Here is a 15,631-nt window from a genome sequence, read left to right on the forward strand (position 1 = left end):
CAGAGATTAAAAAAATTAAAACCTCGGTTCCCGAACATCTCTCATCTTGAACAATACGGTTCTTGACCAAGTTGTTCACAGAAAAAATGTCTCAGTTGTAGACCAAAACTTCAGTTTTTGACCTGACAATCCTTTCATGCTGATACCTCAGCATGACAAAAAGCATCTATCAGGCAGCAAACAAAGGAGAGAATGCTTTTGTTTAGCACAATTTTAAAACATAGACTATCAAGAATGCAAATGTTGCTAAAGGGTGTGAAAGTGATCCCAAAACAACAATCACAGGTAATTGAATAGGTAGAAAAACTGTTGTTGATTGGATAAAGGAAAAGCAGTTAGCTGGTGATAGCATTCCTAAGGCAGAGATACATGAAAAATTCATTTAAGGCTAGTTGGGGTTGTTTTCATAAATTTAAGAAAAGTATTTATTTATAGATTAAACAGTGCACTATACATGTACTGTATATAAGAAAGGTTTGGCTCAGTGGATAGAGCGTAGGCCTGTGGACTGAAGGGTCTGGTTTGATTCCAGTCAACGACACATACCTCAGTTGCAGGCTCCATCCCTGGCCCCTTGTTGGGGGCTTGTATGGGAGGCAACCAATCAATGTGTCTCTCTCACATTGATGTTTCTCTCTCTCCCCCTCTTCCACTCTCTCTAAAAATCAATGGGAAAAATATCCTCAGGTGAGGAATAACAAAACAACAACAAAACATCCAGGGAATCATTTGGGAATCTGGAACAATTAATTCAATTTACATTATTCCTAGTGGGGAAAAAATGATTTGGTTTTAGAACAAATCACTTCTCGAACAGCCTTCTGGAAAGAATTAAGTTCAAGAAATGAGGTTCCACTGTATACTCCGCCATATAAAATAATGCATAGAAAACTAAAAGAAAACATGCCTAAATATTTATAGGGCTTACCTCTGGTTGATGAGATTGTAGGAATTTCCCTTTATTTCCTTATAATCTCTAAATGTAAATAATATATATGCATACACATATATATGTATATATATGACTGCTATAATTAAACTAATTGCTTAAGTAGTTTCTGCAGCAATGAGCAGTCAAGTCCCAATTGCAGTTATGGGCCTTCTCCCTGGAAAAATGTTCATAAGCTCTTACACACAACATCCACTCTGCATCCCTTCAGGGTGGCCCCAAAGCAAGGGCATGTCCATCCCTGCCTGTAGGAGGCAGAATGACAATGACTCCTGGGCCAGCCACAACCAATAATATTGAAATTTTAGAAATGCGCAAATCCAAAATGGAAGCATCAATTAAGAAGCCCATTGGCTATACCACACCAGCTTGGTCCGTAGAAGGGGGTTAGTCGGGCCTGAGCCCCACGATTGCAGCCGCAGGTCTGTGGTCCTTGGGGATAGGAATGCACTAGGCATCTGAACATTCATTCTCTCCAGTTGACTCTCTGGTTCACATCCTTGGCTCATGAGTGCCTTTAGGAAAAGATGTGGCTACTTTTAGGGCAGAGGTTTATATATTTGTATAATTCTAGGGACCAGAAAGGCAAAGCATAGGAGAAATAAACTGCCAGGGTATAATCAAACTTTATTTTATGTTATAAGGTACAAACAAATGATGCCAGAGATTGTGCTTTAAGTTGACATTAGAAAAATGTAATTTGGAAAAAGAAATAATTACTCAGAGTTTTTTAATTTGTTACTCCTCAGATTTGAAATCTAAAATGGGATGTTACTCACTAATGCCCGTCAGTCAATGTCAGGTTGGGGACCTCTCGTAGCAATATGCAGGAGCAAACTCATCTTTGAATCCTTTAACTGGGAACAATAGTATTATTTTGTGTCATAACAGAAAATAGTTGCTCACAAATATATGTACTTCCAAACATGGACAGAATCTTTGCACAATGATTTTTATATTTAGGGTAACTATTCCCAAGATATTTGAAGAATTCTGGGATTCCAACATCATCATATTTGGTTTTCAATATAGTGTTGTGCTGCAATTCAATAACCTCCATTTGTAGCTCTTCATTCACATTATTAATATTAATTGAGAAAGGTGAGCTGAACAGTATAAGTTCGTTTTCATAAAGTTTGAAATCAGAGAACCTTTTTTGAAATTCAGTCTTCAACTCTTTAATTTTGGGAATGTAGTTCAGCCCATCACTTTCATTTTCAGAAACTAGTCTCAGCGTCGGGAAGTGGGCCAGATTGTTTCTTGCCAAATGAGTTTCCCAAAGACACAATTTCGCTAGGAAAGAGCGAACTGCATGGTACATTTGTGTAACCATCTGCGAATGCCCTTGCAGAGCAACATCCAACATGTTTACATAAGTCATAATGTCAACCAAAAAGGCTAGGTCTTTGACCCAACCTTTGTTACGAAGCTGAGGCACAGATTTTCCTTTAGAAGACATGAAAATGTCAATTTCTTCCAACAGTTCAAAAAACTGCCTTAGCACCATTCCACGGCTCAGCCACTTCAGTTCCATGTAGGTCAGGTGTCCATACTGTGTGTCTAACTCACTGAACAAAGCACTAAACTTCCTGTGGGTCGAGCCATGGGAATGCAGCCACGTTATGGTGTAAATTACTATGTCCATGACATGATCCATTTGTAACTTTTTAGCACAAAGGGATTCTTGGAGAAAGAGGCCATGCACAGATTTAAGTTCTGTGTCTTTGCAAAGCCCTGACACTTTAGACTTAAGTTTTGTAATAAGCTGCTTCACACCAACCGTTGCAGAATTACCATCTGTGCTAACACTTACTAATTTTGACCAGTCTACATCAAATTTTCTAAGACTTTTCTCAACACATAAAAATAAGTCATTTCCCGATGTTGTGCCCGTCAGGGGTACCATGTCCAAAAGTTCCTCAGTCACATCAAAAGTTTCATCAACACCACGAATAAATACAGCTAACTGGGGGGCGTTATTTATATAAGTGCTTTCATGAGCTGCAATAGAGAAAGCCACAAATGATTTAACTTTTTCTTGCAAGGTATTCTGTAAGTTCTCAGTCACATTGGCAACATGCTGCTCAGCAATATTACCAGTGAGATTTATGTTGGCAAACACTTGTCTCTGTTCAGGGCACAAAATTTCTGCAGCACTCAGTAGACATTCCTTTATAAACGCACCATCTGTAAGGGGTTTTGATGCCCGGGCAATTTTCTCACGTAACACGTAACTACATTTCATGGCAGCATCAGTTATTTTATTCACATTCAAAAGCAAATCATGTTCAAGTTTCAACCTTTTTTTCAGTTCATTGAGTTTTTTATCACGCATCTTTTCTGTATATCCAACAAGGTTCCTACTGTGGTTTGTTTCATAATGGCATCTTAGGTTATATTCTTTCGACACAGACAGACTCTCTTTGCATATTAAACACATAGGAACATTCTTTACCTCCACAAAGAAATAAGCTCTCTCCCATTTTTCTTGAAATGTGTGGCTTTCTTGTTCTATCTTTTGTTTTCCTATTTTTTGAAAGAGATAAATGCATAAGAAATGTTAAAATGTCATCTTTACTAATAGGGAAGAAAGTACTACTTTGGAATAAAAAGTATTAACTATTTTTTCAAAGTGTAAGTGTGCTGTTCACTGGTTTGGAGTTAGGGAGAACTTAGAGAATGGTGGAGGCTGCACAAACAGCAAATGCCACAGTTAAGAGAAAACGGCTGCTTCTCTCCAGGTGGCTGCAGACAGGTAGGACTTCGGGCAGGTAGGGCTGCAGCCACAGGGTGGCCAGATTTCCTGATGTAGCAAAAGAAGCTGGGAATCCCAATTTTTATGTGAAATGTCTTGATTTTAAAAAAAAACACATTTGTAACAAATTGTATTGCTTTTTCCTATAAATGCTGTATAAGCCACCATGCTTACCAATCAGATTAGGGGCACTGGCTTGGGGTTTCTGATTTAAACCTGACAACAACTCTTCTTAAAAATAATTAAATGTCTGAAGAGAACTAAATATCGCATTCTGAAACCACAAGTTTAAGAGGTTGTTCAAACAGAAGCCTAAGGGTACCCAAAAAGGGAAACCAAACTGATGTATCTCAAGGTCCCATTTCTTTTTAAATATGTTTTTATTGAATTTTTAAAAAGGAATGGAGAGGGAGAGGGAGAGGGAGAGGGAGAGGGAGAGGGAGAGGGAGAGGGAGAGAGAGAGAGAGAGAGAGAGACTGCCTCTTACATGCCCGCAACTGGAGATCGAGCCAGAAACCCGAGCCAGAAACCCAGGCATGTGCCCTGACGGGGAATCGAACTGGGGACCTCTCAGTGTATTTGATGATGCTCAACCAAAAGAGCCAAACCGGCCAGGGCTCAAAGTGCCATTTCTTTTACAGACATCAAGGTTACAGTTAACTAGGAAAATGCTCATTAGCTTGATATAATTATGAGGATGACTTACATGTTTTTGATACAGGGAGAAAATTGTATTTAAAAGTGCCAAGTGCCCCTAACCTAATTGACACCCCTCGTAAGTCTCCATCTACAGAGCTTTAGCATGCTTACCTCTCCAACTTCTGTTCTTCCTGGCCCTCTCTTCTTGGCCTTGATTTTTCTCTCCAACATGCTCCAGAACTATGGCAAGCCCTCCAATTTCTGTCCCTTGCTTCTCTTCCAAGGTTCTCTCTGCATCAGCTTGTGACTTGAAGTCAATATAGGCAATTCTGCAGTTGTGGGGATGGGGTGGGGAGGGAGAACTGCCAGCATTTAGTATTTGTATTTATCTGTCTTTTTAAACGGTAATACATATACAAGATTCAAAATGCAAAAAGAGCCCTAACCGGTTTGGCTCAGTGGATATAGCATCAGCCTGCGGACTGAAGGGTCCCAGGTTCGATTCCAGTCAAGGGCATGTACCTTGGTTGCGGGCACATCCCCAGTAGGGGGTGTGCAGGAGGCAGCTGATCGATGTTTCTCTCTCATCGATGTTTCTAACTCTCTATCCTTCTCCCTTCCTCTCTGTAAAAAATCAATAAAATATATTAAAAAAACAAAAAAACAAAATGCAAAAAGATAGATACCATGAAGTCTTCCTGCCACTCAATTTCTATCCTTAGAGATAATAAACTGTACATATAAAAGCAAATATACACATACTCTATTTTTTTTATTATATATATATATTTTATTGATTTCAGAGAGGGAGAGACAGAAATATCAATGATGGCCCTAACCGGTTTGGCTCAGTGGATAGAGCGTCGGCCTGCGGACTCAAAGGTCCCAGGTTTGATTCCGGTCAAGGGCATGTACCTTGGTTGCGGGCACATCCTCAGTAGGAGGTGTGCATGAGGCAGCTGATCGATGTTTCTCTCTCATCGATGTTTCTAGCTCTCTATCCCTCTCCCTTCCTCTCTGTAAATAATCAATAAAATATATATTTTAAAAAAAAAGGAAAAAAAAAAGAAATATCAATGATGGGAATCACTGATTGGGTGCCTCCTGCACGCCCCCTACTGGGGGTCAAGCCTGAAACCCAGGACTGGGAATTGAACTGTGACCACCTGGTTCATAAGTCGACACTCAACCACTGAGCCACACCAGCAGGGCCACATACTCTATTTAATTCACCCATGTAAAGTATGCAATGGTTTCTAGCATATTTATAGAATTATACAGTCATCACCATAATCTAATTTTAGAACATTTTCATCATCCCCAAAAGTATCCCTCAGCAGTCATTCTTCGTTCCTCGCCCCCCCCCCCCATTCATTCCCATCCCCCAGCTGCAGGCAACCACTACAATGTTTTCCATAGATTTGCCTATTTTGGACATTTCATATCAATAGGATTATACAAATATGCAATCTTTTGTGTCTGGCTTCTTTCACTTAGCCTAATGTTTTTGAGTTTCATCCATGTTGTCATAGCATGTGTCAGTATTTCACCCCTTTTTATGACTGAATAATATTCCACTGTATGAAAGTACCACATTTTGTTTATCTGTTCATCAGCTGTTGTACATTCTGGGTTATTTACACTTTTTAGCTAGTATAAATAAATCTGATACAAACATTCATAGAAATGTATAGTTACAAGTTTTTATTTCTTTTGGGTAGATACCTAATAGTAGGATTGCCAAACCATATGGCAACTGTATGTTTAACATTTTGAGAAACTGCAAAACTGTTTTCCAAAACAACTGCTCTATTTTGCATTCCCACCAGCAATGTTTGAGGACTCCAATTTCTCCACCTCCTTGCCCAAACTTGTTACTGTCTGCCTTTTTTATTATAGGCATTCTAGTGGGTTGAAGTGGTATCACATCATGGTTTTGATCTGCATTTCCTTAATGACTAATGTTGAACATCTTTTCATGTGCTTATTGGCCATTTCTATATCTTATTTGGAGAAATGTCCATTCAAATCCTTTTAAATTGGGTTTTCTTTAATTTATTTTACAGAGAGGAAGGGAGAGGGATAGTTAGAAACTTCAATGAGAGAAAAACATCAATCAGCTGCCTCCTGCACGCCCCCTACTGGGGATCAAGCCTGTAACCAAGGTACATGCCCTTGACCAGAATAGAACCCGGGACCCTTCAGTCCGCAGGCCGATGCTCTATCCACTGAGCCAAACTGGCTAGGGCAATTGGGTTGTCTTTTAATTTGAGTTGTACGAGTTCTTTCTATGTTCTGAATACAAGTTCCCTATCAGATACATGATTTGCAATATTTTCTCCCAGTGTGTGGTTTCTTTTGACTTTTTGGATAGTGTCCTTTGAAGTACAAATGTTTTTAATTTTGATAAAGGCTAACATCTCAATCTTCTGTTTTATTGTCTGTGCAATATCTTTACCTAGTATCACAAAGATTTACTCTTGTGTGTTTTTTTCTAAGTTTTAACTCTTACCTTTAGATATTAGATCCATTTTGAATTACTTTTGTTTATGATGTGTCCCCCATTATTTTTTTTCTTTCTCTCTCTCTCTCTCTCTTTTTCTCCCATTATGGTTTTTTAAAAAATGATTTTTAGAGAGATAGGAAGGGAAAGAGAGAGATAGAAACATCGATGAGAGAGAAACACCGATCAGCTGCTTCCTGCACACCCCCTACTGGGGATTGAGCCTGCAACCTGGGCATGTGCCCTGACTGGGAATTGAGCCGGCAATCTCCTTCCTGGTGCATAGAGAACACTCAACCAACTGAGCCACACCAGCCAGGGCAGTAAGAATATTCTTGAAGAGAATGCACCACACTCATTCTGACTTGGGCACTATGCTTTATTTCATATGGTCATGGATTCTGGGCTTCTCTCAGCTCCCCTTTGTAATAAATCTTAAATGATTCTAAACATTTAAGTATATCTAACTACAACTTAATTAAAGTTAGAGAATTAATATAGCTTTTGGCAGGAATTTCTGCTTTGTTGTTGCTGACCACAAGCATGCAGAGTGCCCGCCAATCTCCTCACAGAAAACACTGTGAACAATTTGGGATTTGTTTTCAGACTTGTTTTCTAAATCTGCAGGATTCTTTGTAGAGATTATGTTCATCAGAATATACTGGCATAAGTTGTTTTAGAGTACACCAACACCAACAAATTCAGCTCAAATGTGTCTGGAAACCTGATATTCAATTTTCACCTCACTGAAAATCCCTCCGAAGTACATTCTGTTCCATCCATTCTAACTTCACCATATTCACCCTCTTACCCTATCAAAGCTTGGACACACGGTGATAATTTTCATTAACTGCTCACAACATAATTCTTTTTTTTAATCCTCACCCAACGATATTTTTCCCTTTGATCTTTAGAGAGAGAATGGAAGGGAGAAAGAAGGGGGAGAGAAAGAGAAACATTGATGAGAGAGAGAGACACATCGACTAGTTGCCTCCCACATGCACCCTAACCTGGGATCAAACCTGCAACCCAGGTACAAGTCCTCGACTGGGAATCAAACCTGCGACTATCCATCTGAGGACCAACACTCTAACCACCGAGGCAAAATGGCCAGGGTTCACAGTATAATTCTAATAGACAAAGTTAATGTTCTGTTTTGGTACCTGTCCAGGCAAGTCACAAAGTGTGTTATTTTACTGGAGCTAGCCCTGAAGAGAGAGGAATGAAGATTATCTATGGCTGAATTCTTCCAATCTTCAATCTTGTATTTGGTCGAATAAGTCTCCATTTTTCTATGATACCAACATTGTTTTCTACCAGGATCTTCTAATAGCAAGGCTACTTAACTACTCTTTCATTCTCTAAAATCAGGCATCAATGATTTGGGAGAATGGAATGAAATTGTCACGTTTGGATCCAGTAGACATGTATTCTTTTCAGTACGAGGTACGAAACATACCTTTTACTTATCCCATCATTGCTCAGAAATCTGATTTGAAAAGCATCCTCAAACACTTCCTTTAGTTCATGCTCAGTGACCTTGCTAGGCAAGTTCTTGATCAAAAGTGTTTTGGCATTTCGATCTACATAAATAGAAAAGAGTATTTTTAGTCTGCATTTAGATCTCATAGGCATCAAAAGTTCTCTCGGAGAGAAAAAAATATTTCACACACACAAAAAATATTTCACAAGAGTTGAAGAGAGGAAACAACAATGCATACTCCTTCAAATATTTGAACTAAACAAATATTTGAACATACAGGTTGGGTGAGGGCCTATGCTTCATGCAGGCTGTGAAAATATAGGAATGTGGTCTTGTGGGGGAAAAACCAGTACATAAACAATCCCATAATTACAAATTGTGCTAAGTGCCAGGAAGGAAAAGTAAAAGGGGAGATGAGAACATTTAGTGGAGAAGACATAGCCTCGTCTGGGGTAAGGGAAAGGTTTCTGGATCTGAGGAAGTGACCTTTAAGCTGGATGGGTTGCAGGTAGCCAGGGCATGAGTCTTGCAGTGAACATGTGACAGAGAAGATAAGGTAGAAAATGACAGAGAGTAAGGTAAAGAACTGGAATGAGAGCAAGGTGGGCCAAGTTGGTGATGTGGAAGCAGGTGACCTGTTGGTAACTGAGCACGGAATAAGACAGAAGATGATATTCCTGCCTGACGCAGTCTTTTAGGTAGCTATAAACAAATTACCTTATTTGCATACCTTTTTTTGTTTCCTTTCCCTTTGGTTTCTTCAATTTAATTTCATACCCAAGGACCTTTGTCTCACTGAGTTCCAGGGCTTTTTCCTGATCGTCAACAGATTTAAAATTCACATAACCAAATCTCCTACAGAGAGGAAGAAGAAAGGAAAACACACACAAACACACACACACACACACGTTAAATCAAGAGGCACAAGCCTTCTGGTTGGCTCATCACACTGGTTGTGAGAGTGGAAATTAGTATCAAGTAAAAAGCAGTTGTTGAATTTACAATTTCAAACCAAGGCTCCACCAACTGGCAATATCAGTGCCAGGGAGTCCCCAGAAAATAGTGGTTCTCACCAGCGAGTTTGGCAATATTTGGGGACATTTTCAGCTGTTACCACTGGGGCAGTGCTTCTATTATCTTGTGGGTAGAATTCAGGGAAGCTGCTAAACAGCCTACAATGAACTTGACAGCCCACCACAAAAAGGTCAACCATGCCAAGGTTGAGAAGCCCTGTTCTAGAGCAAGGACTGGTTTTCTGTTTAATAACTGACCAGAGCCCTAACCGGTTTGGCTCAGTGGATAGAGTGCCGGCCTGCGGACTCAAGGGTCCCAGGTTCGATTCCAATCAAGGGCATGTACCTTGGTTGCAGGCACATACCCAGTACGGAGTGTGTAGGAGGCAGCTGATTGATGTTTCTCTCTCGTCGATGTTTCTAGCTCTCTAGCTCTCTCCCTTCCTCTCTGTAAGAAATCAATAAAATATATTAAAAAAAATAATAACTGACCAGAGTTAACCAAAAGCTATAGAAAATGAAGCTTAAAATGACAAGTTTTTGAACTTTTATTTTTAATAAGCAGCCATCTACATTTGTTTACTGGAACAAAAATATTATTCCTAATGTGGAACTGTTAACAAACTCAAGGGCTGTTACGGTAAGAATTTTTTCTTAATACAAAAGGAATCCTTATTTACTGCAAATGCAACAATATTCCAAAATATAGCTAACAAAAACTAGAAGAGCCAGGGACAGGCTCTGGAGCCAGAGTGCTGGGCTCAAGTCCTGGCTCTGCCCCTTTCTCGCTGTGATACTGGGCATGCAGCATAACTTCTCTGTGCCTTAGTCACCTCTTCGATGAAATGGGGATAATGGCAATAATCACCACTGAGGACTGTCTTATGGAGTCAGTGAGTTATATAAATAAGACACTAAGAGCAACACCTTGAACAGTGAGCACCCAGCAAATGTTTACTAGTATGATTACCTTTGTTTCTACCTGAGAAATTCTGAGTTGTACAAAACAGGCTTACACCTAAGACATTTGCTTTTGATGAGAAAGAAGTGAGAAAAGATGAAATTCAACTCAGCAAAAAAGCAGAACTATATTTACCACCAAAGTTGGGGGTTTTGTGATTAAATTTGTGGCTTAGCTAACATAATTCTAGGCAAATAACATTGCTCACGGTTGGAAAATCATGAAAATACGTTTCTGTAAAGACTTGGAAGATCTTGGGATTATTTTAATGCTTTGGTTAGGAAAATGGGGTAGCAAAGTTCAATCTTGTAGGTTTAATAAACAAGCCACTGAAGGGTTTTAAATACTCATTTTGACTGCAAGAGACTGAGGTAAAATCCCACCAAAGGGCGAAGAGCAATAATGGAAGGATGTGACAAAATGGAAGTCTAGTGACCCACAGTGAAACAGAAAGCGACGGGGAATCCTAAATTCTCCAGGGACAGTACGTGCTAGGCTGATAAACTCTTAACAACATTCTTAATTTACCGGTATTTACCTGGACGAGCTGACTCTGACACCAACAACTGTGAGTTCATTTTTAGCAAAAAATTCCCTGAGACCAGTTTTTAGTTCAGCAGCAGTTTTGTTGAAATTCAGGTTTCCAACAAACAGTTTGAAAGTTACAGGTGGTTCAGCTGCCATACAAAAAGGTAAAACAACAACAACAACACACACAAGTCAAATAAGCAGTTCAGAAAGAATGATGCTAAAAGAAAATTCATCAAAGACTGGCGTATTTTAACACCAGGCTGCAATTAAAATCCTTGCTCGTGATTTAAGATTTGGTTTTCACCAAGATAAAATTCTCTATGTGTCCCTTATATTTTAAAACACAGGAAAGAGCCCTGGCTGGTGTTCTCAGTGGTTAGAGCATCAGCTTGCACACCTGAAGGTCTCAGATTTGGTTCCCAAAGGCACGTACCTGGGTTGCAGGTTCGATCCCCACCCCTGGTCTCAGCTTGTACGGGAGGCAATTAATCAGTGTGTTTCTCTCACATTGATGTTTCTCTCTCTCTCTCTCTCTCTCTCTCTCTCCCTTCCTCCCTCCCTTCCACTCTCTCTAAAAAGCAATGGAAAAAATATCTTTGGGTGAAAATTAACAAAACAAAACAAAAAAACACAACAAAGGAGTTACCTTCTAATTTCTGTTTTTTGGTTTCAGGGGAAGCCTTCTGTTTGGCCATTTTCTTCTTCTGTTTATCAGGTGTTTTTTTAATATGATCTGTGGGCAAAAGCCAAAATATTGTATTTTTACTGATCTGTCTGTGCCACTAGTAAGTAAACTGGAAGTTCTTACATTCTCCACAAATATCATACCTATGTTATGCCTATTCTTCACAAGACACATGGATTAGGTCTGGTCAAAATACTTTTAAAAGCATTTATAAATTAATTAGAAAGTTCTTCAAGTTCATAACAGAAATGCAACAGTCCCTGCCCAAGGACTTCCCTTAAACTAGAAATCGTTGAGACTGGCCACCATTTAACATAGCCAATTTGGGTCATTCTGACCCTCCTCCTCTTCCTCATAGCCTTTGTCATCACAGTGGTTGTCCTGCTCGTCCTCCTCGGCCCCCACAGGAAAGGCTTTTCTCCTTCTGGACCATGGAGAATTCACAGCTTCTTTTTCAGAATCTAAATGAAAACCCACCCAATCAATTCCTGACACATATTCAAATACCTCCTTTAAATAAAACTCATACCGTCCTGGCCGGTTTGGCTCAGTGGATAGAGCATTGGCCTGTGGACTGAAAGGTCAAAGGTTCGATTAAAGTCAAGGGCATGTACCTTACCCTTACTCCTACTGCGGGAACATCCCCAGTAGGAGGTGTGCAAGAGGCAGCTGATCAATGTTTCTCTCTCATTGATGTTTCTAACTCTCTATCCCTCTCCCTTCCTCTCTGTAAAAAATCAATAAAATATATTTTAAAAAATAAAATAAATAAAACTCATACCAATACACTTTAGAATCTAACTCAATTACCTTCATCTTCATCCTCCTCTTCGTCTTCATTTCCTGTGCTCTTGGCCTTCACAGGAACAGCTTTTACAGGAGCTTTCTTGCCTTTGGCTGGTGTAATCTCCATTGGTTCTACCTAGTCAAAAACTCAAGAGAATTATCCTCAAACCAACATTAGTTCCAGATAAAGCTAACATTAGTTCCAGATAAATCTAAAGGAAAAACTACATAATACAATACTGTGCTTAGTAGTTATAGCAAGAATTAACAGATTACTTGGAAGCAAAACCCTATATTATGAAAACTACTCATAGAATGTGCTGTTAAACATTTTCTCAGTAGTATACAACCAGCACGGAGAATCCCTGGGAGGATTTTTATCTAATCCCCATGGTGTCATGGAAGGAGTATGTCTGCATGTTGCCCACCCACCCCACAATCTCACCCCTAATGTACCTTGCAAACAAGAGAAGAGCCCAAGAACTACCAATAGAACACCTTACCATCTTCATCATCATCATCATCCAAGAAAGGGGCAGCAGCAGTAGCTTTCATCACTGCTGGCTCAAATTCAACCTCATCCTCCTCTTCACTGTTGCCATCATCTTCCTCATCACTATCTTCCTTCTTGGCATTCTTGGCATTCCCTGCTCCCTTGTCTGGGGTGGCTGCTTCCTTCTTACCAGGGGTTGCTATGGCTTTGGCTGGTGTAACTGCTGCCTTTTTGCCAGGAGCCAGTATAGCTGTTGCCTCTTTGCCAGGGGTGACAACTGCTTTCTTGCCTGCTGTGGCAACTGCAATCTTTTCTGTTGGGGAAACCATCACCTTCTTTCCTGGAGTTGTGGTAGCCTTTTTGCCTTTTTTCTGAGGAATGATAACCTCAAGATTAAATAAAAACAAACATGAGTCGCTCAGCCGGTGTGGCTCAGTTGTTGAATATCGACCTACAAACCAGGAGGTCATGGTTTGATTCCAGGTCAGGACATATGCCCGGGCTGTGGGCTCAATCCCCAGTGGGAGGCATGCAGGAGGAAGCCGATCAATGATTCTCTCTCATCATTGATGTTTCTATGTCTCTCTCCCTCTCCTTTCCTCTCCGAAATCAATAAAAATATTTGTAAAAACAAACAAACATGAGTCTATTTTCAAACTCAAAAAGGGAGTATTGGTCCCTCATAAATGACTGCTAAATTCTGGCACTGCCTTCTAGTTCAAGACCACATGCATTAGATATATGCTAGCATGTTAAAACTATAGCGTCATGTTACATGTCCTTCTCTATACCTGTGCAGTCATAGTCCTCATTTTCAGGTAACATGTATAATCATAATGAACCCTTCAAATACCTCTGGACCCACACCTGTTAATTTCTACACCTCATACTCTAATCACTTCAGCTTTGAAGCAGCACACCTTAAATCCACTCTGAAAATAGACTGTCTAGATCCCATCTGCTACTGTGTGGCTCTAGTTCTTTAAAATATATTTTTATTGATTTCAGAGAAGAAGAGAGAGAGAGAGAGAATCATTGATCAGCTGACTCCTGCACACCCCCTACTGGGGATCAAACCCACAATCCGGGCATGTGTCCTTGACTGGAATCGAAGACTGCAAGCCGATGCTCTATCCACTAAGCCAAACCAGTTAGGGCTAGGAGAGATTTTTTTAAGCCTCACCTTTTTTCTCTTCTAACAATGATAACCAATGTTACATGGTATTTTAAGGATTATGAATTAATTTCTGTAACTAAGAGCTCTGTTAAGTGTTATTAAATCATTTGGGGAGGTGGTATAAAGTTCACTGAAAGTTCAGTATTAAGACCAGAGATAAAATGAGTATCAAATAGGCTGGACAGTCCTTGCAAAATTAATACAAATTAGAGTGGGCAGTTAACTTGATAAAAACATTATCTATATTCAAGTCACACTCAAAGCTACCTCTTGTTGACCACCAGTTTTATCAAGTTATGTGTTAAAATAAGACTTGTAGTTGTCTTTACAGTAAGCAATAATAGCCAAGAGTACCAAAGTGTCATCGTCAGTACAAAGGGAGCTGGCGTTCCTCACTCCACAACATTATAACACAGTGACTAGTGTTACAAAACTTGTACAAAGAACAGAGACCTGCCCAGTTGTGTGGCTCAGTGGTTGTGTCGACCTATGAACCAAGAGGTCACAATTCAATTCCCAGTCAGGGCACATGCCCCAATTGTGGACTTGATCCCCAGTAGGGGGAGTAAGGGAGACAGCCAATCAATGATTCTCTGTCATCACTGATGTTTCTATCTCTGTCCCTCTCCTTTCCTCTCTGAAATCAATAAAAATATCTATCTTTTTTAAAAAAGAACAGAGACCTGCTTGGCAGCTAGGAAAGGAATCTGGTAAGGCTAAACCCAGACCTGAATACAATGCCCAGCACCACCACATACAAGACAGCTAGCTGTCCAGGCTGTTTCCTCATCTAGCATGTGGGGCTAGCAAGTTGAAACTGGAAAAATGATTTAATACATCATCACACTAAGCCCTGTGGAGGGCACATGAGGAGGCGGCTCCAGATCTTTTCTCTCAAGCTCATCCAAATACTTACCTTTATGGTATTTTGACAGGTCAATGAAGAGCTTGTGAAACACTCAACCATTACAACAGGGCATCTATGAAGGAATACAATCTTACCTTTGCCAGTATTCTCACACATACAACACGACTGTACATGACTCTGCATTAAATTGTACATAATTACCTCTTCTCCACTGCTTTCATCTTCTTCATCTGACATTTCCTCATCTTCACTATCTTCTTCTACCTCCTTTGGAGGAGAAGCCATTTTCTTGGGGTCACCCTGATTTTTACCAGCCTACAACAGACACGGTCATTAGCACATTACACCTCCCACATTTCAGGCCACTCACATTTTGCCTGCAGTCATCTCCCTTTCTCAGAATCCACTTTTCATTCTGTTAAATATTACCAATAAGGTAAACCAATCTTAGGTAAAAAGACAATTTTAGCCCTTGCTGGTTTGGCTCAGTGGATACAACATTGGCCTGCGGAGTGAGGGGTCCCCGGATTCGATTCTGGTCAAGGGCACATACCTCGGTTGCAGGGCCTGGGTCCTGGTTGGGGCTCATGCAGGAGGCAACCAATGGGTGTTTCTCTCACATCGATATTTCTGTCTTTCTTTCCCTCTCTTTAAAAATTAATATCCTCGGGTGAGGATTAAAAATAACAATTTCAAACACACGATCTCCCCTCCTCCTATTGCCTTCATTTAGCATACCTGTTTATTTATTTATTTATTTTGAAAATATATTTTATTTTTTTAAAATA

General features: G+C 40.0%; 2 protein-coding genes across 2 annotated transcripts in view; both read right to left on the reverse strand.

Annotated features, from left to right (window-relative positions):
* LOC102429750 (nucleolin-like) overlaps positions 1–12,433 on the reverse strand; it is a 14,406-nt gene extending 1,973 nt beyond the window's left edge. The window contains exons 1-7 of the mRNA XM_023759165.1: positions 12,330–12,433; positions 11,481–11,567; positions 10,842–10,980; positions 9,060–9,184; positions 8,306–8,429; positions 4,515–4,672; positions 3,405–3,475 (exon numbers count right to left, since the gene is read on the reverse strand). Coding sequence (XP_023614933.1) covers positions 3,405–3,475; positions 4,515–4,672; positions 8,306–8,429; positions 9,060–9,184; positions 10,842–10,980; positions 11,481–11,567; positions 12,330–12,432 — 807 coding nt within the window. The 5' untranslated portion in view covers position 12,433. The remainder of the gene's footprint in view (positions 1–3,404; positions 3,476–4,514; positions 4,673–8,305; positions 8,430–9,059; positions 9,185–10,841; positions 10,981–11,480; positions 11,568–12,329) is intronic.
* Positions 12,434–12,788: 355 nt separating this feature from the next.
* Positions 12,789–15,631, reverse strand: part of LOC111827311 (nucleolin-like) — a 4,634-nt gene continuing 1,791 nt past the window's right edge. Inside the window, exons 2-3 of the mRNA XM_023759169.1 lie at positions 15,045–15,158; positions 12,789–13,169 (exon numbers count right to left, since the gene is read on the reverse strand). Of these exons, the coding sequence (XP_023614937.1) occupies positions 12,789–13,169; positions 15,045–15,128 (465 nt within the window). The 5' untranslated portion in view covers positions 15,129–15,158. The remainder of the gene's footprint in view (positions 13,170–15,044; positions 15,159–15,631) is intronic.

This window comes from Myotis lucifugus, unplaced genomic scaffold (assembly GCF_000147115.1).
Source record: "Myotis lucifugus unplaced genomic scaffold, Myoluc2.0 scaffold_3, whole genome shotgun sequence".
NCBI classification, from domain to species: domain Eukaryota; kingdom Metazoa; phylum Chordata; class Mammalia; order Chiroptera; family Vespertilionidae; genus Myotis; species Myotis lucifugus.